At 49.3% G+C, this 23,608-nt stretch overlaps 1 protein-coding gene across 1 annotated transcript in view; it reads right to left on the reverse strand.

Moving 5' to 3' along the window:
* The window catches only part of EXT1 (exostosin glycosyltransferase 1), a 182,565-nt gene extending 162,910 nt beyond the window's left edge, over positions 1-19,655 (reverse strand). The window contains exon 1 of the mRNA XM_074144940.1: positions 18,694-19,655. Coding sequence (XP_074001041.1) covers positions 18,694-19,655 — 962 coding nt within the window. The remainder of the gene's footprint in view (positions 1-18,693) is intronic.
* Positions 19,656-23,608: the final 3,953 nt, after the last annotated feature.

Consider the following 23,608-nt stretch of genomic DNA (forward strand, 5'->3'; position numbering starts at 1 on the left):
CACGGATGTGAGGTCAAATAAAGAAATATCACTGCATGGGGAATACTTACCAGCAGCATCCTCATTACAGGCAAATCTGTCATTAATCACGAGGTCCAAGATGGTGGCTTTAGCTTTTTGTAGTAGAGAAATCAAGATTATGTATAGAGCTGACCTATCAATAATAAGACTTACCAAGCACTCCCTTCCTGTCTCATCAACCCTGTTTTACTGTTAACTAAGTCCCTTAACTTGAAAAAACCAGTCTGCCCGGAAGTGTAAAAAAAATCTAGACTTTCACCACTTACTTTCCTAAGTAACCACAAAGGCTACTTGCAAATGGCTCTGGACGCAGCCATAGAAAGAAAAAACCTCATCTGAAAAAAGGAACAGGAAATATTCTATGCTATTTTTTCCAATGGGAAACACCCCATGCTATTTTTTCTGCATGCAGGAACACAGCTTTATATACACTAAATATTACCGAAAGCTAAGCCGAACCCCCCGTTTAGGAACAGAAGTAGCTTTATGTGATACCTTTAATCTGAGGATCATGAAGCACTTCTGAAAATTCAGTAATCCCATCCTGCAGACAAAGAAGCTAATGTACAGCAAAATTGCTCAGCTGAAACGGAGCTGGAGAAAACAAAACCCTCAGCTCTGCTTACTACCCTGCATGGCATAGCAGACTGGTTTTTCCTTTTTAACTTTGCTGCTATGTCTATGACAGTAAAAACTATTTTCACCCTTTTATGGGGTAGGTACTATTTTTAAAAAGTGCATTTTTGAAAGCATATATTCTATTTCTTCAGGCTCCGAAGACTTATTATTCTGCTAATTGACCCTGCCAGCTTCACCGCAATCAGTCAAGCTGCACGGCGAGCTGGGGAGCCACCCGCTGCCTCTGCCAGCAAGTCCTCCTTCCAGACTCTCGTCCTGGTCCTAAAGGGAATCCATAGTGGCAGATGCTCCTGGTGGCTTTAGTAGGAAATGGAGAACCTCCTCCAAGCAGAGGAAAGCAATCCTACAGAAAAGGAGACCGTCAACAGAAACTCGGATGTCACTGCTTCTGGGCTCCTGTAGACAAGAAATACTTGTAATTTCCAGCTATTTAAATGCCGTGAGGTCAGAGTCAATGAGAAAGGTCTGGTACAATTGATCCTGGAATGAGGCAACAACAATACTTGGAAACCAATATGGATTTTTTTTTTAACAACAGTGTAACATGGCATCTTACGAAAATAGCAAAACCTGATAAATATAGAAGGCCTGTCTTCCACCAAAGAGCCGAGTGCTGGAGTCTCTATTTAGCTATACATTACTAGCAACACCATGCACTGTATCCAATTACAGGACGATTTTGGGTTTAGTGCACGTGATTCCTGCTCGCTGCCCCCACGAGCCTCACAAGGAATCACACTGTTCTGCACAGCAGAAAAAAAACACCTAAACCAACCCCTGGCTACAAAGATAGTTGTCTTGCCTTGCCACAGGAAGCTCTCCTTTACTGCCCAAAGCGTGCAAACACAGAAATCTCATTTCTTCCTCTCCACACTTTAAATATTTGTCTAGGCCATTCCCAACTTTTCCCTTTCAGCATTCCCTAAGAAACAGTTACATCCACTCACCTGCTACTGCTAGAGACTCGGGCTCAGCTATTGATAAAGACCAGAGGGGCGGCACGAGGATGGGGAAGGGGATCTGGCAATCTGCTCTGCAGCGGCTTCCCGAGCAGCCTGGGCAAGCTGTCCGGGGGCATGGTCCAGGGACACGAGGCTTGCCCCATCCTCGAGGGAAGGTAACGAGATAACCAAGCCCCACTGCTGTCAAACCACAGCTGAACAGGGTTATGCATAAAAGTATGATTCTTCTGATCAAACCACAAGCCCACTACACTGACCTACACCACCGACGTGCTCCTTAACACCAATCTGCACACTGCCAATCATCTGGCACCCCAAATTCGATTAGTATTAAGCAGGATGACACAAACCACATTTCTGCCAAACCAGCCACAGCATGTGGTGCAGCATTTACACAGCACTGCCTCCTGCCTGGAGGATGCCTGCTCCATCTAACGAAGCCAGGCCTGCTCTAAGAGATGACACCCAGCTTTCCACAAAGTCTGGGGCAACATCGCTCCCTGTGCAGCTTATCTGAGTGGCTTTGGCTCCAGAGACCATTTCTCAACCAGAGATCTCACCACTGCGCTACTGATGCCTGTTCCATCTGATCTGTTGATGTGCCATGGTCACACCTAACCCCACAGAAACGCCTTTATTCAAAGAATTTCTTCTGAGTAATCTTTACTTCCTCCTTGGGGGTGTTGAAAGCAAACTAACAGAGCAATGGTGGCTTCCTCTTCAAGTTTTTCAAGCCTCCCATTCAGCTCTTGTTTTCTGGGAAGCACAGCTGAACTCAAAAGCTTTCTGAAAACACATACCACCCAGGGCTGCAGCTGCAGATGTTCTGGAGCACTCATCCTCCTGAGCCTGGCGTGGAGAACCACACAAGAAGTCCACCGCTTGACAACAGATTGTAGAAGCCCTGAAATCCCCCTTTCCCGGCAGCTCTACCATCAGCTCGATCAGAGCCAGGAGATCCCTTACCTACCCAAGCTCGAAGGAAAACCATGGAATAGTTTGAAGTAGAGGGTTTAAGTGTATGGGACCAGAGATCTTCAGTGGATTGTACTTCCTACAAAGAGCCTCACAAGTGACTCAAGTTGCCCAACACGAGTTCAAGCCAATTCTTTCTTCCCTCCCTTTTTCACCCTACTTCTCTTCATAGGACCACACTCAATGGAAGAGTTTGTGTTAAAGTGTCATCTACATAAAGGTTGCCTAGATACTTTGAAGACAAGTACCACAGAATGTGTGCAAATAACTGCATTTCACTTTATGTCACATTTAAAAGAAAATGCACCCAACGCTACCACTCTGCAGACAATGGGAAAGAGAACAAATGAGGAGTCCACGTCACACTGATAGCACGACTGAAGCTAATGGCTTGAGGAGGGGGTCGTTTCCCTCACACGCATTTCCACTGTGAAGTAAAACCCATTTATTCTGGAGAAATGAGGAGTCTGAACCAGAAGCTATACAAACTTTTAAATACAATTCTGTCGTCGTGAATGCAAAGCAACTCTGGTCTCAGAACATTTTACAGACATGACTTAATTAAGGACTTTCCAGGGAGATACCTCCCAATACATGAGGGAAGCGATACCCCAGAAAAACAAACAAACAAACAAGAAAGACAAACAACAAAACAAAGAAAGATGCACTCCAGACCTTGTATAAAAAAAACACGAAAAACAAAACAAACCTAAGTGAAGCGTTATATACTGTGTTGGGGTGTCAAACATCTTGGACCATTTGACTCGTAGCCGGACTCTGCAGGCTCTGACATAGATGGCACATTTAACTCACATGTGACAGGAGACTTTGTTGCCAAAGGACACATGTACACATCAGCCTGCAATCTGGCATCCATCCTCTGCTTCTCTGGAGGAAGGCAGGCTTCTATTTGAATGGATCAAAGACTTCTGGCCATGGAAGATAGTGTCAGCTCACATAAGGCAGCAGGTGCCTCCTAACACTCTACCTGTCATCCTGGCCATACCTGGCCATCCGCTGGCTGCAGACCCAGAGCAGCCACAACAGTGCCCTTAAACAACTAAAGCCAGCAGCCCGCGTATTACACTAGAATCCCCAGACAAGATGACAAGAAAAGCATATTTTAAGGAAAACGTATTTCGAGGAAATGACTCCAACGCAGGGCAGGGGCAGCTCAGCGTGTGGCCATGCCTGGGCACTGCTGCTGGCCAGGGCTTGCTTGGGAAGTATCTCCTAGCCCCAGAACCCGGGGATGCACCATCGCAGCTGCTTTGCAGAATGGAAGATGTGGGGAGTGAGGTGCTGCAAGAGAGGGAGATTTCTCCCTCTGCCAGGGTATCGTTTAGCAATTTGTTACGTGCTCCCAACCCCATTGTTTCTGAGATTCACAGAAGAACAAAAGCAGCTGCTAATCAAGATTCAAAATTACAAGGCTTGCCTTACAGAGAGAAAGCAATACCTAAGTCATATCTGCTTTTGAGAAGGCTACAATTCACATAAAAGCTGAGCGAAGCTGTATTTCCTCTTCTATCACTTTAATTAATTATGCAAAGAAGAATAGGGTTGAAGTAAATGTATTCCAAAGCACGCTGGAGTTGAAGGTGCCTTGTAGCCCCACAGCTTTTTGTTTTCATCATGAAAAAGTGGATTTTTGCTTATTACTATTTTAAAGAAAAATAAACAAACAATAGGCTTAGACTGTAATTTTTCTAAAAGGATTTGGTTTTCACACTTTACCTTTAGAATAGTCGTAAGCCACTTGCATGTCTCACTTTAATATCAAATTGGTTTAAATGATCTAGTTCCACTTTTTCCCAGGAAAAAACCCACTAGCACGTGGTGGCAGGAAGGGCATTTGCAGGGTTACAGCAAGCCGAAGGGAAGAAAAAAGGCATACTGCCCAACAAATAGCAAACAGCAAATCTAAGGTGAAATGAGTGTAATTAGCTGTTCAAAACTGCTGAATCTGTCACGGGGAGTCCCGATGACTGAACTGGAGGTGGACCAAGCCAGCAACGCCTCAAAGAGATGAAGATAAGGCAGCAGTCAAGGTCAGTCAGAAAAGCAACAAGGGCCAAATCAAATAGTCCTTGCGCACATCCAAGCACAAAGGTAGATGTGTGTCATTGCCCTTTGTGCTGACAGAAGGGGTTCAAACCCAGCTTTAAAGCCCACAGTCCAGAAACGCTGACCTTGGTTGTGTAGCCCACAGGTTTTTCTCCCTCTTACTTTACCAAAGCTTTCGAACAAACCCCATTGTTTGGAAGGGAAAATTTTCCAAAAGGAACACAAAAAGACTCTTCTCCACCCTTAGAGACCCACGGGTGCCGTCCTGCGCATGCACTCACACTACCTTACACCCTTACACACCAGGGCTGAAAACACTGTAATAATAGATTCTCTACTAATTTAGAGACAGGCTAAAACCATACAAAGGCATCCTGTATCTCACAAATAGACCAAAACAAGGCAGAAACGAGCTCATTCTTAGGCTTATAAAACAAGCCTTTACAGATAATTATGTTTTATTACTCTTCGTTTTATGAGGATTGTGTTATACAAAACAAATACCAGATGCCTATTTGTTGCATTTGAGGAGGAGGAACCTCTGTGAGCACTGCTGTAAGCAGCCCTGCTTTTAATTAAACACTATAAATGCATAAAAATTAATACTGTTTGAAACCAGCAGGTAGGAAGCAAATGCACGAACTGTAGCTGCTGGAAGACCCTCTCCCATATTGCTTGGGGCTCGTGCTCTCTGAGCAAAGCTCGTTACATATGCATTTCCCTGAAAAATTAATACCAAACTTTGCAGATAACAAAAAGCTTAAAAAAAAAGCAGCGGGAGATAGCAGGATTTAATGCTACTTCTGTTAGAGAGACACACATAGACTCAGACAGGAAAACCTGTAACTAAGAATCAAGTAGCTTAAAGATGGGGCAAGAGGGGAGAGAAGGCAAGGGGGTGTGAAGGGGTTTCTGGCGACCCTAAAATAAAGCAACCATCCAAAATGGGCCAGATCCTTCAACTGTTAATTTGCCAAACTCATACAACATGCTCAGAAATGGCCTGACAGAGCGTGCAGGACTGAACCCCACGCCTGAGACAAGGAATACACATCCAAAATGCAGGGACACAACCGGAGGGAGGGAGGCACGCACAGCACGCCCAGTACAACAGCAAAAATGGAACACAGTTCCTCAAGGACAGTAAAACACAGCCGACTTTCCAGCAACAGCCAGATGTCAGCCATCCACCCCCCAAGAGGCACCACTAGGAAATCTATTTCCCATTTTCAATGGTGGTTTCCTTTTTCATTTTAATTGCATTAAGATCCAATCACGGGGTGACAATAGACACTTCTTACTTAGGGCCGATACCAGCCCTACGTTGTAAATCCCATTTTCAACATCGTGCCTGATAATGCTTTAATGTTCTGCAAAAGAGACTGAAATTGTGTACGCAGGATTTCATTGCAATGGGGAGCCTTTTTCTAGAAAGATTTTTTATAAAGAGAGATTTTAAAGACACGGTGCAGCAGTAAACACAAGGTAAGTAGCAGTGGGATGGTTTCTGTGCTTTGCTGTTCATTTCCAGGTTTCCATCTATTGTAATTATCAAAATTGAGGACGGGTCTCCTCTATTATCCTCCACGAGTGCACTTTCTCAACCTACTTCCTAATGAAGTTTGTTTACAAATATTCATTAGATTCCATGCTTTATTAGCCCAGTCAGTTAATTATAAGACCATGGTACCACAAAATGCAATTATAGTAATCAGTGCATTGATTATTGTGAAACATGGTTACCCTGAGACTGAAGTTAAAGTAAATGAGAACTATTGCTATAACCAGTAACCAAACTGAGAGGGCAACCTGGGATCATACCAATATCTCTAAATCCTTAGATCTCCAGTTTTATAGTCAAACAACACAGACAATCTCACCATTAATTATTTTACTATGACCTGCGTCGGAAAGATTTTTCATTAAAAATGAAAGAAGAGTAAAAAACCATTTTGCTAGAAAGGACTATTATCACAGGTTGCCAGAAAGAGCTAAGAGAACAAAAGCTGAAAACCTGTTTTCGCTGCAGCTCACTGATGTTTGGATGCACAAAGCCAAGAGACCCGCATCCTAATGGCTCCACCAGTTATTTTGGTTCTCGGCAGCAGCAGCCGAAAGGGACACCAGCAGGCTGGGGGCAGTGAGGAAGAGTCCTGAGAAAGATGGCAGGTGCAAAGTGCAATGATTTTTTGACACCTTCAAAAAGTTACAAGAACCAGGATCCCCTGGCATGAACACAGATCAAGAGTCCATCCAGACCATGGGGCGCTCGACCTCCAAGCTCCACAGCAAAGACAAAGCAGGGCTTGGGGAGAGGACAACGTGGGCAGAGGTGGCAGCTGAGTTTACTGGTGGACTTGGCAGTGCTAGGTTAACAGTTGGACTTGATGATCTTAAAGGTCTCTTCCAACCAAAACAATTCTGTGAGCTGAGGGCACCTGAAGCCTTGGTGCTGGGTGTGGAGCTCAGGGAGCAGGACCTGTGTGTGGCTGGGTGAGGGGCGGCTGCCTGCCCAGGCCATGGGTGCTCTGGCCAGGAGAGGACACACTGGGTCTTTGCACATGCAAGACCCAGCTGGGGGCAACCAGGCACTGCTCAGATCTTCCAGTTCTCCTCACCCAATCTACAGCAACCCAGAAACAGCATTTATTGGCAGATGGGACAATAAGGTGCTGGGCTGTTCTTAGCTGAAGGTGAACGACCACCTCCCGCCATCAGTATCTTGGGTACTTATTTCCAAACACACCATGTCTACAGAAGCCATCTTCCAAGGAACAAAGCTAAGACTTTATTACTGTTCTCTGCAATTAAAATTTTGGGAAGGGCATAGAAAAGCAATCACATTTGTGTACGTGTGAGCTCACAAATTAACCCCAGGAACTCTGTTTACGGCAGGGGGGGTCATTTATGAGGCTAGGCAAGAGCAGCGAGCGCCTTTACCCACCGGCTTTGATGTGTCACCCACTGCCTTCACACAGCTCCAGCCGCTCACACACTTTGATTATCCGAGCTTTCCCCGCCACCGCTTCCCTCCGTCGCTTTAATCTTGCCACAACAACAGCACCGTGAAAAGAAAGGGGGAGAGGGCGAGAAAGAGAAAATAAAAAGAGAGAGAGAGCGCAAAGAGATTTGGAGCTGAAAAAGTCAACTTGATGGAGGAATCTGGAAAGACCTGACGTGTCGTCAGCAAGATGAAAGCGCTAGAAATAAGGGATGTGTCGCATGTTTATGGAAACGGTGGCATGATTCTCATAAGGAAAGCACAGCTTTGACACCTCCTCGAAAGCCCTCCTGTAAAAGAGCCACCCAGCAATCTAGGACTGCTAAATTTAGCACTGGTTTTATCTTCTGTCGAATATGCATAAAAGCTCCTCGAGATGCACGTCCAATCCAAAACTAAAACAAAACTTATTTTAAAATCTTGCTTAAACTGATCCACATGCCAGACTGACCATCAAACCAGAGACAACACCAAGCAGTGAAGGGAAACCTAACACCAGCTTGAATTAAAACTTGCAGAACTATAGTTAAAAAAACAGGCAGGGAATGGGGGGAGAACAGATATGAAAATGCATGATCGCCTGATATATTTCCCCACCTTCAGAAAATGTCGCCTTGAAATTCCTACCTGCTTCATTCACCTTGCTGCTATCAGATGTTTTATTACCCTCACTTTTGAGAATTTCTCTGGCACTTAGTATGCAGGAGCGGTGCGCAGGAATAGATCCCGCTGCCATAGATAATGCGGTTCTAAGGGAAACCCATCAATTGTTAATGGCCATGCAAATTGTTGAAACTAGAGAGTTATTCACAGTTATCTCGCTGTGATTTGGTAAGTGTCCATGCCTGATGTGATCACTCACTTGATATATTATTCCATTACAATTCAAGTAGTAGCCTTACCTTTCGGGTTTACGAAAAAAAGCGTGAGAGAGTGGGAGGGTGAAGGGATGCTATTTGTTTTAAATTATTTTAAACAGTCATACAAACCTTCTCGTGCAAAGGTTTTACAGTACAATAAATCCCTCCTCGGGAATACAGTCATGCCTTACTGAAACATTTAAATCCATCCGATCAGAAACTGAAGGAGTTTAGCACGCCATTTCAGACCTTGATCTTGCAAAGCACTTTCTTACATTTCAAATGTACACATGGTTCCCACATCCCACTGGATCTTCCAACTGCAGGTTGCACCGTTTTATATTTTCTGATCAGGGTTTTCTACTGCTTATGCTAAAATTTGCTGACATTTAATAAGCTACAGGCGTCTCCTCAAATCCATAATGCATTCACTCTCTTGCAGCACCAACTTACTGATCATTAATTTTCAGCTTTATTGCAGCTCCAACGTATCAGATGCTTTTTTCTTTTTTTTTTTTTTTTTGCTTCTTGTCTGAGATTTATTACTTTTAGCAAAGTGTACTTTTTTTTTTTTATTTTGTTTGCTCATTTTTAAAAAGCCCTTAAGGGAGAAATGTTACTCTTCTTTATAAAGTAATTCTGAAATCACGGTATTAAAAAATAAATCCTATAATTATGTTTCCCATTAGGATTAGATAAATTATAATTAATTAAAAGAAAAATCTGCTAGCACCCAGCACAATGGTTGGTGGCAAATCGAGGAGATGAAACATTTATGTGTTTATCTTCCTGAAGCAGCTGAGTCTATAAGCAGACACACCCAAACAAGCCTTCAGAGATATAAACTCAGACATTCTAAACAAAGACTTGTCCTTCCCTTCGGATAAAGGTTCTGATTTTTAGAAGCAGCCTCTGATTTTATTCTTGCAGACTACAACAACTACAATTTTGATGGGCTTTCTAGCAGTTACACCCTGAACTACCCGACTGCACCACAAATTCCAGTATTGCGATAAAATGTCTGCAATTATTCATGGGGAAAAAAAAACGGTATCAGAAGAAGCTGAGGTCTTCTAGGAGAATGAAGAAAATCAGGATTCCTAACCAAACTCTGCCACGCTCACCCCTCTCCAAGCACTGCTGTTGGGCAGGTGATGTTCTCCATCAGCCTGAGGGCTGTAGGGGTCATAACGCATACTGCGGTTGTAGGGAACAATTTATACCATCCTCCTTTTTACAGCCTTAGAGAACTAATTATTAACTGGACAGGGTCCCCCACATACACTTTGCAAATGTTACGGTATGCATTTTGCATTTAGGAATCGCTGCCAGTGTTGCTACGCGCAGCCTGTCAACATCACGCTCTCAATTTTGTTTAGGAGCTGAAGAATGATTTATCTTATTGATTTGTGTCAACTGTCTGACATGGCCACATCGACTGGTGGTAATTTTGTGGGAGGAGCTCGGAGGGGAACCAGAGATAGCATTTTCTGTAACATGCCGTCCTGCTCAAAGAGAAAATGTCATTTAGAGATGCCTGTACTGCCATCGACGGGACCACATTGGGACTCGAACCGACACAAGTGAGCAACGAGACACTTCCCATGACCGTGTTTACAGCAAATCCACTGCTAAACACCCGACTGTATAATTATAATCTATTACAATTATGCAAAGAACTAACATTTCAGAAAGGCCTTCTCATTTCCCATTCTTAGCACTGAATACTTTTGTTTTCCAGCCAATCAACTAAATTAGCCCTAATTCTGTTTCATTCACAAACACAAAGAGTATATTAGAGGGAAAAAAGTGAACCAACAGGAAATTCACTTAGGAACCCAGGAATTATTTTGTTTTCATGTATTTCTGGACTAGAAACCATCATGGGGAAAAAAAAAGCAACTTAAGGCAGGAGAGCTTTACCAAATTTGCTACTGCACAGCAAGGGGCCTTGGAGGAGTGATCAGAAACAGCAGTGCTTCAGTGCCTGGAAAAGTAGTGGCCTTTGGGAGTGTCCGAGTGAAATACGGAGTTAAAAGGCTCATACACCAAATGTGACCATGTATCCCAACCTAGGAAAAGGGTCAAGCCCCAGAGAAGCTTTTGTGGGGATTTCCTCCCCATACACACAGAAAAGACGTGCTTTATGCTGCTTCTGACAACTATCACCTTTTATTGGAAAGTCACAATTTCAACCTACACTCACTGATGCTTCCCAAGAAGGGGACACAGAAAACATTAATTAATAATATTTTGGTTTCATATAGCACTTTCACTAAAACATTATAAAGCACTAAAGTAGCCTCGAAAAGTGCTTAGGGAAAGCAAAGCATTCTTCCCCATTTTAAAGGCATACAGAGACGTAACCAGGGTGGCCAGTGGCAATCCTGACTGTCAGACTGCAGCCCCAAGACTACATGTGCTACCAAGCAGGAGAAGACAGGAGGTCCTGCAACAGCCCTGCCAGCACCACTTCACCCAGGGACTGCAGGAGCATGGAGAAGTCTGTCTTACTGGAATATGAAATGGGAGCCCAATTTAGCCAACATAAACACCCCAACTCTACCACCTTTCATGGAACACCCGCTTAGCACCCTTTCTGCATCCTTGCCGAGGAGACAGCACTACACCACCTGAAAAACTGAGGTTAAATCTCATCAAGAGGCAGAGGAAGAAACAAGCGGGGAAAACACAATATACTTAAAGAAAATGGCATCTTCTCTCTCTTGTTAAGAGGAGGCCTAACCCCCTTGACTGGCTTAAAGTTATGTTTTCTTATTGCAAGAAATGGCAACATTTTAGGATTTCAGGTTGCATTTGGAAAGCCATCAGAGTGGCGGCACCCACACCAGTTCTTTCCCAGCAAAGCAGCTAGGAACAATGTTTTGCTGAGATAGGGCCTTTATTTCTCAAAGTATTACTTCCCTTTTCTCATGTGAAACCGATCTCCCCTCTTTTGTTCTCATTTGCAATTCACTCCTTAAACCAGTTTCTCCCGCAGCGTGCTGATCTCTCTGCCTCAGAACCACCTCCCTGGCCCCGTGCTGCCCGCGCTGCTACACCGGGACAGGGACTGCTCTAAGCACACCCCTCCGCTTCCTCCAGTGCATGGGTGTCAACTGTTATAAAGGATAATTTGCTCCGCAAGTGAAAGAAATAATGACTCCCACCACCCCCTGGCCTGGATCTTTACCCCTACACGCACACCTGGTGCTGCATCCCCTCCTGCTCCAGAGACATAGGGATGAGTTATCATCAGCACTGCGTAGCATCAATGCTCCCTCCAGTCGATTGTGGAGGCTCCTAAATTAAGGGCAAGACAGTGATGATGTACGTCCCGTTTCCCCCTGAAATTTGGATTAAAAAAAGAGCAACACAAAGCCTTATGTAAAAGCACAACACAGCTGGATGAACAGAAGAGGAGGAAGAAATCTACTGCTCAGTGTAAACCACGAGAAGGTTTTGAAACCTATACGACCCAAAATACTTGGCAATGTGGAAAGCTGCAGAACCTTAAATATAACCTGAAGTTATACTCACACATTCCCACGTGCTGAACTAATCTCCATACAACATGGGAGAGGAGTATACATCTTGCATCATCCTCTCGATATAGCCAAGTCCTTGAGAAGTCAGTCACCCCAGCAGTACGGAGCACGGCATTTAACTCCCTTCACAGGCCAGACGCTTATCTACGTACCTACCGATTATTTTTCTCTGGTTAGCAAAACGGTTTGTTTACCCAAGACCACAAAACTCTGTGGATTTTCTGAAAGAAACCCTGCAGAGAGAAAGGGAAAACAATCACAGATAATACTCCAGAAATCATCAGATTACAGCACGTTCTCTTGACTCACATCTGTTGGGTAAATAAGTGCTTTGTGCCGACCAGTTTCATTTACCTCCCTCTCCTGCAAGCAGATGCTGGTTTACTTTCCGGTGCACTATTCCAGGACTGTATGTGGGGCAAAAGGATTATTTCCAGCAGAGTCAAACCAGTAGCCTTTTTCGCTCGGGTTTGCCTTGAGCTGAAACTCCTCTCATTCAATCCCATCCTCTCAGGGAGACGCACCACTTCAGAGCTGCCCGGATGCAAAAAGGTCCACGGCTGGGAACACCCTCAATGCAGCGGGGAGCAGCAGGCAGCAGCACAAAAGGAGAACCCCAAATTGGCCATCCCTCTCCCTTAGAAGCAGTTTTGGTGAAGGTCACCTTAGGCTGGTACAAAAAGTCCTGCACGAGTCAGGGTTTGCCCTGTGAAATGCCCAGCCAGGGTGAGCAAGAAAGTGGGGGCACCACAGGTTGCTCTGCAGCTCCTTCTTGCTGAGGGCACCTCGCTGGGGACACAGCAGGGCTTCACCTTGCCCAAACAGGTAGCTGGAAATATTACTTTTAGCTCAGTTCTGATCTGGCTTCAACAAACCCTTCAAACCACCCGTTTCAGGATTAATTCTGCTTGAAATTAAAATGATGACTCAGATAATTTTTTGGTTTAAGTTCTGTTCTATTGCCAAGCATCTCTTCAGTGATAATTATTTGCCAATAAATTATCCCAGAACAACTTTCCTAGGCAGGAAAAATAAAAGCAGAGCCCCTCCGGCTGTGAAAGCAGCACTCACCTCTGTTTCTGCATACAAAAAACGCCTGCTCCGGACCAGATCAGCCATCTACTGTAATGCTTTGTCACCACAGAGTCTCGTATGAGATGCTTCACAGAAAGATGCAGAAAAGCCTGGGGCAAGCAATTATAATAATAACTCACCCCACAAGAAAACTTAATTACTTGAGGTTAGGAGGGCGCCTGGTTTGAGGCCGGCGGGCAGGGCGGGCTCCTGTGCCGGTGCCTGACCCCACACACCCGGCCACACACGCCGTGGCACTTGGCACCGCTGGCATGGGCAAACACGCTCCTGCCCACGCGTCCACCCTCTTCCACCCCTTTTCCCAGAGGGAAGAGCCTGGTGCAAACAGCCAGGCTGAGGATTGCAACCACCGGCCGCAGAAGCAGGGTGCTCCTTTGGCTCCCAGCTCCTGCCAGGGCATCAGCCCAGAGCCTCCCAGGTGGGAGCCCCTGCTCCTGCCCCCGGGCACTGTTTGCAATAAATCATCCTTTAAAAGGCACATAAGGGTACTCTGCAATACATAGAGAGAGCAGGAAGAAGATGACGATAGAGCAAATCCCGTATTTCTTGGACATACGTTAAAGCTTTGTTATTTACCTGCTTGCTTGGAATAAATGCATTGTAAACCAGGCAAATTTCCAGTTTCTTGAAAATTGATATTAAAATAAAAAAGCAGTCTGGTGGGGATAGGTCTCTGCAGGAGCCAAGACACTCTGGGAAAATGCCCAAGCTCTCTCAGTAGTTCTTGAGTTTCATCCAAGCTCCTGCAGCAGCCTGGTGATATACAAGATGCACGGGCTGGTTCCCATCTCAGTTCAGATGTCCCGGACAACAGCCACCCTGAACCTGGGGGATTTCTCCGCCCTGTCCGAAATATCCGCAAGGAGCTGACTTGTGAAGGCTTTTAAATAATTCCAAAAGTAATCCAGTAAGTGATTAAGCGTGGCATTTACATTTGTATTTTAATACAATAAGCTGAAGCTCAGTATGTTGAAAATACAAGAATTTCAGCTTTGTTCAGAACATGCACATACACGCGTACGCAGCATCTAGATTATCATCGCATGTTGGATGGGCATGCCTAAGCCTTACTTCACGTTTTCGTGCCGGTCTTGTGAGCGGCAAAGTCATTCTAGTGTCTAATTCTACCACTTCGGTTTTTATATGCAAATTTTATTCCTGGTGGGAAAGAAGCAAAACTAAAAGTTGCTTTTCTTCCCATTCTGTGCTTATTGCCTGACTGTAACTTTTACTCAGGACAGCATTCCCATGGGTAGGAGGTTCAGCTGTGATTGACACATGTTCCACTGCTACAGTGCACACCGGGTAAACCTACCGGGTACCAGAGATCAATGAAAATGTTTGGCTGGGTATTTTCACCTGCCGAGTGCTGTCGTGTGCCCTGCAGAGATGTCTCACAGGCACAAGCACCCGGTGTGCTGCTGCTCTCTCCCTCTTCCACCAGCACCCAGCAGCCCCAGGTAGATCCCTGCACAGCTCCTTCTGCAGGCTCCTCCTCAGCCGCACTCCTCCAACCTCCCCTCCCAGAACTAGTCCCACCTTGGGAGGTCCTGCATGTTTTGCCTGCCTTTCTCAGTTCCGTCTTGATCACACAGGCTTTCTGAGCACCGACTAGTTGAAAAATGTATTAAGTCTACAAAGAACACTTGGCTACACTGGTTGTCCTCCACCATAGGTTCACATTTCTCCAAAAACACATTTTTTTGCTCACTTCCTCTTCTCCATCCTACTCCCTTCAACCCAGTTCATTATTTGTTTTACCCCTTTGTTTCATTACCATCATTAACTTCAGCTATCTTGCACAGGTACGAGCAAAACGCTTCCTCAAATGGGCTTCTGACAAGACCTCACATCTTTGGATACCATCACTCTCTCCATCTTCCAAGGGCAAGGCTGTTGCTGATCAAGGGACACACCACCACACCACCGACATTATTTAGTTTCCTAGAAAGATGCCCGTTTTGGTGCAAATCTCTTCTCTGGATCTGGCTTTACTAGAACATCGCATTCCTCCGTTTATTTCGGTATCCACAGTCATTTATATTACCTTCCAAAAAGTAATTATTTGGAACCAGTTAAGCCTGTACATGAATTCTGCCTTTGTTTAAAACACATTGTACATATGTATATATTTAGACTGTCATTAAATATTTAAGAGGCTGTCTTCAAACTTCAGCAGCAGCACTGTTTATTCGCTTAACCCTTTGTGAAACGGAAAGCTTGATGCTGAAATCCTCCCATGGAGGAATTCAGAAAGCCCAGCTGCCCCAGCGCTGGGTGACAAAGGCCAACTCTGACAGTCAAGCACACCATAAAGAAACTAGAGTTTTTGTTTTCCTTTATATCCTGTTTGCTAGTAGTTTAATCATGATAATGCAATTCATTTTAGTCTGCATCAGCTTTATCTGCTGAGATGCATAACTGGGATGCAAATTAATTAGCTGTAACATACAGATGGATCTTTCAATACAATTCCAGGAGACAGTCAAATACACACATGCCCTTCCCTCCTTCCTCCATATGAAGTATGAAATTCTATGCCGTTTTCCACAAAGTCACCTTTCTTGGCTTTTTCAGTCTTCTGGAGAAGAAACAACACATCTTGTGGACAGGTGGACCTAGTTCAAACCCAACATCGAATGTTGCACCGTAGATGAAACCCCATCACAACTGACTTTCAGTGTGCACTGGCACCAAGCATAACACTACCATCCTGTTGACACGAGATTACCATGTTTTAAAATCTGGTCACCTACTTTACCTGGCTTGGCAAGGCCCCACCCTAGAGCCAATCATTCATATTTCGCCCTGGCAAGGACCGGTACCTCGGGGCCAGCTCTCCACCGCCAGGGCAGCCACACTCCTGCCTTTCACACCAAGTGAAACAGTGTGTCACTGCAGAGGATGGGAAAACTGGCACGGAAGAGTGTGATATGCAACTTACCCAACTCTGAATGGATACGCAAATATACGTATATCTTGGAGAACGCATTTTTCTCCTTTTGGATTAAAACCTTGAGGACGTATTGTTAAATCTGAGCCCCCAAAGCCCCACAAGAGCAGCTGTGTGTGCAGTTTTCAAGGCCCAGCTGTGCCTGGAGACATTTCCTTCCCAAGCACTACAGCCTCATTCATGATGGGATGCTGCTTTGGGTGGGGTGAATAGCGGAGTCCCTCCTACAGCTTTCACACCTGGGCTACACACCGGCAGAGAAGCATTTCAACCAGCTGGCCACCGGCAAGCTTCCCTGGGGATGTGACCTTGTTGGATTTTATAAGGGGAGCGGAGTGCCAGGCGTGGTCCGTGTTTGCCGGGGAGAGGCAGAGAAGGCAGGCCACCGCAGGCCGCCGTGCTGGGAGATCAGCAGATGGCATACTTTGCTGTGAATCGGCACCGGAGCGGGAGCGGGAAGGGGCAGCAGCAGGCTCTGGCAGGTGCGCTCACGCCAGTGAAACACCGGGTTAAAGAGCTTCAGCATTTGCTGTCGTTCGCCAGAGAGAGCCTGCTCGTCTCAGTGGCCCAACCACAGACTCAGCCTCAATTCTTGGAGTAATCTTATTTTCTTGCCATCACCTTTTTTTTTTTTTTTTTTACTTCCTGCCTTTAACAGCAGCGTGGCAACAAATGTTTAAGTCCCCATACCCCACCCCAGACACGGCTGCATCTTTGCATCAAGTATGTTTTTTGTATGAATAGCAGTGGGTACCAGTTGGGTTCACACTTCCATACCCCCTGAGGGTCGTGTACACCCTCGCTACAAAATAAGCGGCAAAGACATTTTAGGAGGAGAACTTATGGAGACCAGTCAATATTTTATCAGGCCAAATGGCACAGCTGTAAATAGTGATTATGGCCCTACTCACATCAAACCACGGGAGGGTATGTTTGGTTTTATGACAACTTGGTAGCATACATGCTGTAGAAGACAGCAAATAACCAAGACTTTACCTATCTGTACATTAGCTCCGATTTCTCAGATCTCTGCCAAAAACCAGCACAGCCCACAAGGCTACGACTGTCGGGTCTCCCTTCTTCCCCCCCAAAAAATATTCCCTAAAGGAGGTCACAAGCCAAAGTGACCCCCAGGTCATGAATAACATGAGCTTAGTTTCGTATCCCTACTGGTGACTGGGGACCACCACTGTATCGCTTCCACATGTGCATCATTTCACCACTCGCCCGTCAGTTTTCTGGAAGTGAATGGGATTAGAAGTCCACCGAGTATTTGCACTGCTGTTTCCTCCCCCTCTGCGGCGGATTTACAGTAACTGGAGGGTGAGCAGAGTCCGCCCAGGCACAGACAGGCTTCCCGGCGCTGCGGTGCCGACCTTCCTGGTCTCTCCCAACCCCCTGTGGACAGTTTCGGTGGAGAAACAGGCAGCCAGCTGGAAATTTCGATCAGCATTAATGCCACCATAGTTTCTTCCCGACTGCTCTCCAGGAGTATTTTTCCACCCACGTTCCCCTGTGCATCGCAAACCCCTCCAGCCGTTGGCAGCTCTCGGTGCAGCTCCACCACACGCTACTCAGCGCCACACGGCTGGTCTGTTTTAATTCAGCCTCTAACTCCAGCTACATGGGAAACATTCTCATGCGAAAAACTTCACACATAGACATCTACTCTGCAGCCAACATAGCGGTGGTCGGCATTTAAATGAACTAATCAGTTGCAAACGGCTTAGTCAGCATCGCCGTCCTGGAGGCAATTCCCAGGAAGCGTTTTTTCCCGGCAGCTGTATATACAAACCTGAAAAGCAGACTGGAAGACAAGGGCAGCACCACAGCGACACAAAATTGGGCTACACAGTGACATTACCAACAAATAAAAAAATCGGGGAAAGCCAAGAACCCAAGCACTCACAGAAAACATACGCTCCGCTCACACCACCCGTGTACCCTCTCACACGTGGAAATCAGAAACTCGGACACAGGACACGAACACATTCAGCCTGTCTTCTTCCTCCTTTCTTTACTGATGCTGTGCCGGTTTGAACAGAGAGGAAGAAGACAGCAAGGGAAGTTACTGCCTTGCCTGTGGAGACACACAGACACCGACCGGCCAGACACCAGGCAGGGCTTTTTGGAGAGAGCATCCCAGCAACAACCCACTGCGGGAGCTGGGCTCACAGGCACACCCACAGGAGCTGAGGACTCACACAAACTTTGTCTCGGGGCAGGGAAGGCACAGGGCATCAACCCTGCGAGACACTGGGGGGACAAAGGGCAGTGCCAGATGCCAGAGCATCCTCCGGCAGCATCTTTGCCGCCGGTCGCGTTTGCAGAGCCAAAGGGCTGCAGATGCAGGTCATCGGTCCCCAAGGCTGTGGGACACCTCCCTGCTAGCAGCCTCGACCGGGACAGGAGGAGCGACTGACCCATCCGAAGCAGAGATCGCGAATTCCCTCCGCCCGGCGAGCAGCGGCCAGCGCCTCGGCACACATCTGCTCACATCTGCCCAGCAGCCGGTGCATGCCGGCACGCCTCTGGGGACACACGCACAGGGAAGGGGACGCCGCTCACTTACTTTTCGTATTCGGCGTTGTCTCGATCGCAACGCGAATCCTTGTGCTTTTGCCAGTCTTTGCCATGCTTGCAGGTGGTCAGGAGGACAACATCCTCTCCGTTATGGACGTGATATAAGGCATTCCTGGTGTCTGACCCTATCCCTGTCAGGTACCTTTTCCCCTTGAATACCAACATGTACTTCCTGAGAGGAGGGATGGTGTTAAACCTCAAAAATCCCTTCTCCCCTCCTGTCCTAGGATGATCCTTAGAAAAGAGCGGGATAGAAACGTCAAAGTTGGGTCTGAAGTTTTCAGTACTGATGCTGGCTTTGGCCAGCATGGCCTGGCCAATGTCGAACCCCACATCCTCAGTGTAGTCGGGCCAGGTGCCGGAGTATAAATTAAAAATCAGGTGGTTTCTGCCGTTGTTCCACAGGTGGAGGCTCTGCACCTTGGAGCGGAGGTTGTGCACGTACTGGGGGGAGAGCTGGTCCCGGTCCAGCGTGTCCAGGCTGAGGACGAAGAGGCAGGCCTGCCCGGGGTCAGAGGTGTAGAAGCGGGAGCCCTCGATGGCGGCCAGGACGTTCTGGTAGCTCTCGGCGATCTTCTCCCCCTTCTGCTGCGGGTAGACGTAGACCTTGAAGCCGTTTTTCCGGCACTGGCCGAAGTCGAAGCAGGACTCCATGCGGCACCGGCGCCCGCGGTAGAGGCCGGCGCTGGCGTCCCGCCGCTGCCGGGGGGAGACGCGCCCCCCGCCGCCGCCGGCGCCCTCGGGGCCCGGCCGCTCGGCGGGGGCGAAGGGCCGCAGGGCGTCGGGGAAGCGGGGCCAGGGCCGCTCGGCGCCGGGGCGCGGCGGGGGGCCATGCCGGCTGCCGGGCGGCGGGTGCCGGGCCGCCCGCAGCCGCACGCCCCCCAGGTAGAGCAGCAGGGCGAGACAGGTGCCGGCGGAGAGCAGCGTCAGGTAGCGTTTTTTGGCCTGCATGTGTCCGGCGGGGGGTCCGGGGGGCTGCGGAGGAAGGCGGGGGCGGCCCGAGCTCGCCGGGCGCCGCTCTCAGCTCCGCTCCGCCATCTTCCCGCCGGCGAGCGCTTCAAACTCTCTTCGCCCACCTCCGCTCGGCGCCGTTCCCCAAGCCGCCGGCCGGGGCCGCGCATGTGGGCGACCGCCGCAACTTTTCTCCCCGCCGGTCTCTCAGGGGCGGCGGGAGGCGGCGGCGGCGGGCCGGCGGCGGCCCGGCGGGGCGCCCCGCATGCACTCAGGGGCCGGCCCCCCGCCGCGGGGCGGGCACCGGGGCAGCCCCGCTCCCGCCTTCCCGCCGCTGCCTGCCCTCTCCTCCGCCACGCTCCCGCCTTCCCGCCCCTCCCCTCGCCGCCAGCCCGGCCCGGCACGGCCCAAGCCCAGCCCGGCTCACAGCCCGCCGCCGCCGCCGCCGCGCCGCAGCCTGACGAAGCCCCGCATCGCCCGGCGACCACCCGCCCGCACCCGGCGCCGCTCGCTCCTCGCCGCGCTCCCGCTGAATGGCCCCCGGCACGGAGCGGCGGCGGCGGCGGCGGCGAGGACCCTCCTCCTCCTCCTCCTCCTCCCTCTCCTCCTCCTCTTCGCCCCTCCTCCCTTCCCCGCCTCCCCCGGGCCGCGGCGGCAGCTGAGCCCCCGCGCGCTGCCCGCCCTGCCCCGCGCGCAGCCCGCCCCGCGCGCTGCCCTGCCCTGCCCGCCCGCGGGCCGCGACCCCCCGCGCCTCACCCGGCCCCCCGCGCGCCGCCGCCCCCGCCCCGGCCCCGCCGCGCTGACCTCATCATCCAGCCACGCAGCCCCGCGCACCCATTGGCGGGGCGTCACGTCCGGGGGGGGCGGGGCTTCCGCTGCACCCATTCATAACCCGGCGGGCGGGGGGCGCTGCCGCTGACGCTCCCCCCTCCCCGTTTGTACCCGTGGCGGCACCGGGGGTCCTGCCCGGCGGCGTGGGCACCAGCGCGCCCACCGCCCCCCGGGCCGAGAGCCGGTGAGGTCCGTCCCAGCGCTTGGCAGCGGGGGGAGGAGGGGGTATGTCTCCTCCGTCCCGATCCGGTCGGTCGCCCCCCCGCCCGGTGCAGACCGCAGCCCCCAGCCGGGGGCAGCCCGGTTCGGCCCGGTCCGGCTTTCTGCCGCCGCCGCCGCTGCTGCCCCCTGCCGAGCGCGGCGCCGCCGCGATGGAGCCGCCCAGGGGCACGGCTGGGCTGGGGGCGCACCGGGGGGAACTGACCCAACTACCCAAAAAAGGGGGGAAACCCGAAAAAAAAAGCCAATTACGAGGCGCTTGGGGATGCGTCTGTCGTGGTGTGGCCATGGCCGTGCCTGCCATTGCTGCCCTCCCGTCTCTCTGGTGGGGAAGGCAGAGGAGAGAAGAGGACATGGCTCTGCTGCCTGCACTGGTGCTGCTTTTAAATCCAGGGGCACCCAGTGCTGCCCACTGGTACCAGCCGGGGTGCCATGTGGTCGACATCCTTCGGGAGCAGGCCCTGTGTGCCCCAGAGGTGGATACTCAGGGGCTGGCAGACACCAAAAAAATGCTGATGGAAGGAGTAGGCTGTAGGGAGCTGCCGAAGCACCTAACCATCCCTGCGGCTATGCGTTTGTGCTTCATCCCATCTGCTCCTTGGCTTTCAACTCCATCCCCAGCAGCCTGGGTTACTGGGGAGAGCCCGAGTTACTGGGAAGAGCCCTGGTCTGTCATGCAGGCTGGTCTGTGTGGGAAACCTGCGGCAGGGCGCGTCTAGAGGGGTGGGGGGACCACAGCTGGAGCCCCAGGTTGCTCTGCCACACATGGCACTGGAAGGGGCGATTGCACCGTGGATGGGTGTACGTGTTCCAGTCCTGCTAGCTCAGCAAAAAAAAAAACAAGGAAACTGAATGGGACAGGCTTCAAGCCGGTTGCGCAAGACACTGGATGTCAGGAAATATCCCATGCTAAAGCCTGTGCCAACGTGCTTTCCCTGTTGCTCGTATCCAGCTTTAAAGCTGTAATGGATTTGCCTTCCCATGCTGTGATCCCACCTCCCACCCTCCTGCTGCCAGATCCAGAGGTGTCTTACGCCAGCTGAGAGACAGAAACCCTGTCTTGGCCAAAAGCTTCCCCATCCCCGTGCTCTTCCACGCCCATCCCAAAAGCGAGCTGTAGCTCCTCTTGAGTCCTTTCCTCTTCTCCCTCCACTTCTGCAGAGTTGAGGAGGCGAAACGTAAGGATAATGTGTGTGAAGACACTGTGCCTCCTCAACGAAAGAGGGGAGACCCCACCATGGAAGGGCACATTGCTGGCAGTAAATGAGGTTCAGTCTTGTAGTTGGAGCCAAGAGAAGAAAATTCCCTTCCAAAATAATTTGATGGTAGAGAGGGCTGTTGAAGAAAGGAGGTCTGGGCTTGAGGCAGAAGATAAGAGTTGGGAATAATAATAATAAAAATTCAGATTCTGAGAAGAAAGTCGTATTTATGGCTGGTGTAGATTTGGGTCCAGGGGGCAGAAGTTTTGGCCAATGACCCGATAGTTGGGAAGCAGGATTAAATATTAATGTGTTAATTAACCCTGTAATCCTTCCCTGAAACATTTGTCACAGCCCACATAGCAAAACTGGGATGCTGTTCAAGAAAAAAGAGGTCGGCTTCTTGAAAGGTGAACCAAGGCTGCTCACAGAGGCACCTTCTGTCAGGCGCAGGAAGGTGGAATCCCATTACCGTCTGCAAATTAAGCCTCTGGGGACCGGTTTCAAACAGAAAAGGAAGCCTGTGAGCTTTGCTGCCGGTGCCAAGGACGGTAGCTGTTGTGAGCAGATTTTGAGGATGGGGTGCTGATGAGCCTGTGGCACGGAAGTGCTGGTCACCGCAATAGCGAAGTGTGAGAGGGAAGCGAAAGCTGTTGGGGTTCCATCTGACTGGCCCCACGCTTGAGATACCCACACTGCTGCCTGCTTCACAGCAGCAGTGACTACTTAAGCTTTCAAATATTTGAATCTGGACAAAGGCAGCTAGGGCATCATTTTAGAGCACAAAGAAATAAACCTCTGCAGATCGCTGCTACCAGGCTTTAGCCATAGGATTCTCAAGTTGTGGTACGATTGCTCCAGACACATCTGGATCCCGTTGTGTTGGGCAAGACTTAGGGAGGAGCGTACGTGCCCCTAACCAGGGGAAGAGAGGCTATGGCAATCGGTTGACTTTTTGAAGACCGCCTTTCTAAAACAGCTATCACCTGCTGTTGGTAATTTCCCTACATAACAGAAAGAAATCAGCCTGTCTCCAGCCCATTTCATCGCTGGAGCCCTGTGGGCAGCACAACAGGAATCACGCAGCCTGCCTTCGGCTCTCCAGCCGGAGAGTGATCCACAGCCTGGGCAGGCGCTGGAGGCAGAGTGCTCCAGAAATGGCAGCCTACCTTTCTCTGCGGTAATAAATCTGCCTGCATCTGCCACCAGGCAGGTGGATGGTGGAGCACAAACCAGCCTATAATAGAAATTCTGCCTGGAGGAAACGAAGAATGGGTGGTGAAAGGGTATTTCAATGTACGCACGTGGCAAATGTATGAGTCATAACCCCCAGGTTTGCTCTGGCCACTGGTGCCTGCTAAGGGTCTGCAGGCTTGCAGGTGGCTTTTGACCCTGGTCCATTACCTTTTGCACTCTTCCAAATAATTTATATCTTCATATGGCTGGCAGTTGTCTGGGAATGTGTCCAAGGCCTCAAATGAAAGGCCAGGAGAGGGAATCGGTTTTCTATTTCTGGCTTTGCAACTTAACACCTGCCCAATCTGTGGCGAGTCACTTGGGGCCAGATTTTTAAAGAGGTGGATTAGTGTGGACTCCTCATTTTGGGTCTTTCTCTTGGTGTCCAGCTGCAGCTTTAGAATCACAGAATGGTTTGGGTTGGAAGGGACCCTTAAAAGTCGTCTAGTTCAACTCTCCTGCAATGAG

The sequence above is a fragment of the Numenius arquata genome, chromosome 3 (assembly GCF_964106895.1).
Source record: "Numenius arquata chromosome 3, bNumArq3.hap1.1, whole genome shotgun sequence".
Taxonomy (NCBI): Eukaryota; Metazoa; Chordata; class Aves; order Charadriiformes; family Scolopacidae; genus Numenius; species Numenius arquata.